At 38.3% G+C, this 2,500-nt stretch overlaps 1 protein-coding gene across 6 annotated transcripts in view; it reads right to left on the reverse strand.

Annotated features, from left to right (window-relative positions):
• The window catches only part of FOXP2 (forkhead box P2), a 421,646-nt gene that overhangs the window by 33,826 nt on the left and 385,320 nt on the right, over positions 1 to 2,500 (reverse strand). For all 6 annotated transcript variants that reach the window (XM_054178909.1, XM_054178908.1, XM_054178907.1 and 3 more), the window contains 3 exons: positions 1,699 to 1,900; positions 925 to 1,001; positions 684 to 785 (listed from right to left, as the gene is read on the reverse strand). In XM_054178909.1, coding sequence (XP_054034884.1) covers positions 684 to 785; positions 925 to 1,001; positions 1,699 to 1,900 — 381 coding nt within the window. The remainder of the gene's footprint in view (positions 1 to 683; positions 786 to 924; positions 1,002 to 1,698; positions 1,901 to 2,500) is intronic.

The raw sequence follows: 2,500 nt of genomic DNA on the forward strand, positions 1-2,500 counted from the left end.
ATAAAACAGTTTGCTTAGTCTGTGCTGAGTGCCCTTATCTTTCCAGACGTTGCTCTTTTTCCAAAAATAGATGCACAGAACTAACACTTTTTAGCTCCTTGTAGGATCTAGACAATGAAGTTGTTTGGACAGGGATATAGATGAACCCTTTTGTCTAAGTAAATAAACTGCATTTATGTTCTGACAGGATAATATTCACTTTACTTTCTTTTAGTTCCAGCTGAGTAGCCATGGCCCTCACTCCTGTGGCAGCTTCAGTCTGTACGATGAGGTATGATGTGTACAAAAGGCACAGACCAAGACAAAACCTACAGCCTCCATTTGTTGCGCAAGGCAAACAGACATTTTTCAAACTAATTAGCCAATAATATGCAAGAGAAAAAGTAATATAGTGCGACTAACAAAGGTGTTGATGATTGAGTGCTCACACTGTAATTAGTGTGTCAGGCCCTCATTTCTCTGCCAAGCCTCAGCTATTAATTGCATCAAATTAGAAAACTGTATCAGAGGCAAAATTATTCTTTCACTTGTCATTTTGAGAGAGGGAATTCATTCCATTCAAGAGGCAGGTTAAAAAGAGGGGAAGCAGATACTAATCTGCTTATGTCATGTAAATAAATGTTCCTTGTGCTATCTTCAAGGAACTGCACTAGGCATCTTTAAACTGACGGCAAAGAAGTTACCTTCCAAGTTGCTGCATTACGCCTGAAGTAAGCAAATGTCCGTGTAAACCAGCTGTAAATTTCATTAAGTGTTAACTGCCTGTCACTCGATTCCATGATAGCCTGAAATGAGACAAGATACATAGTGACATAAAATAATGGTTTGCTAACTAGACTGGATGACACTTCCTCAACCAAGCCTTACTTTAAGCATTAATGAATTTTAATTTAATCAGGCAAACTTAATTTTCTCTCTACTTACCTGCCTTATGAGAGTTGCATAAGTAAATGGAGGTCTGACATCTGCATTTTTATAAAATTCATAGTTTGGGGCAATTTCTGTAAAATAAACCCATACAAACTGTATGTTAATGTTATTAGCAGCCCAATTGCACATTATGATTGATGACGTTGCTTCTTGTGTGCTCACAAGTTTCCAAAAGAACTATTTACTCAGGAATGTTCAAAAAGCAAATTATACCAAAAACTCTTTTCTGCGCTCCTTGATGTAAAAGTGCAAATGAAGCATGCCCCAGTCAGTCACTTAGTGTACACCAGCAGTGGTGTACCCAGCCATCCAGCATGCTTCCAGCAGCAAGACCTTTTTAAAATGTGCAAACTGAATATTTTCTTACATGGTCGTACAGTGACGGTCAGCCACCTCCTCCTCTGTCCTCTCTTATTTACCATCTGAAGCTTACCTTTGTATGATTTTTCTCTGGTTAGCAGAGAAGAGGTACACTAACGCGCGTACACAGAATTAAATAGGGTTAGCGCAGACTGACAGCAGCTTAAGTAGTATATACCATCATTAATACTAACCCGTTTTCACGTATCCATTATTGAAATCTTATGCTGAAACAAGACCGTTTCAGAGCTTCTTTCTTTCAGTTTCCCATTTCTTTATATTCACATTGGCAAAATAAATTTGGAGTTGAGAAAATACATCTTTTCAAAGCTTAGGTATGGTGCTATTTTAGTTATTGCATTAAATTGGGGAATATCAAAATAAAAGCATTGATCCAAAATGTCCTACCTGATGACATGGGAATGTTGTATTTGTCTGAATGTCTTCTTCGAATGGCTCCCACATTGGGTACACTGGCTGGGGTGATTACAGAAGGTCCCTGGGTAATTGGGGTGACTGGGGCCGTTGGTGTTGTGGGAGTTTGAGGTAAGCTCTGTGGGGATGTCTCCAACATGTTCTTAGACATGGTGACACTAGACACCAAATTGAGCTGCATAAACCCAAAAGGAAAGTATTAAAAAAAAAAAAAAAAAAAAAAAAAAGGAGAAGGGGGGGAGAAAAACACTGCTTAAAAAGGTTTGACAAATGAGAGTGGATTCACTTCTACAGCTGTGTTGCCACTAATAAGCTGCAAAAGGAAGCAGCCAATCTCAACTAATTACAGGATGAAATTGTATCATAAGAACTCTAATTAGAGGATGCTGTTAGAGGTTATCTAATAATCTGATGCAATGTTACTTAGGACTAACTCCTTCTAGTACTACCAGACTTCACAGAAAGTATGTTTGCCTGCAATGGGAACTAGCTGGTGATTATTTAGATCTGTTGTAAAACAGATATAGCTCCTGCAAAACAACAATAGCAACAATAAATGTAATAGAATGTGTTAGCAGTCATACAAACAAGACTTAAAAGAAGCTGCTGTTCTGATGCTGCCAGAGTTGGTTTTGGTTTGTTTGTTGTGTGTGTTTGGTTTTTTTTGGTTTTGTGTTTTTTTTTTTTCCCCAGTCCCAAATCTCAGCTGAGAGGCTCCAGCCAGCTGGAAAATTTTACACTGACCTTTAGTCTCCTTGCTAATTTGGTGGAATGG

The sequence above is a fragment of the Dryobates pubescens genome, chromosome Z (assembly GCF_014839835.1).
Source record: "Dryobates pubescens isolate bDryPub1 chromosome Z, bDryPub1.pri, whole genome shotgun sequence".
NCBI lineage: Eukaryota > Metazoa > Chordata > Aves > Piciformes > Picidae > Dryobates > Dryobates pubescens.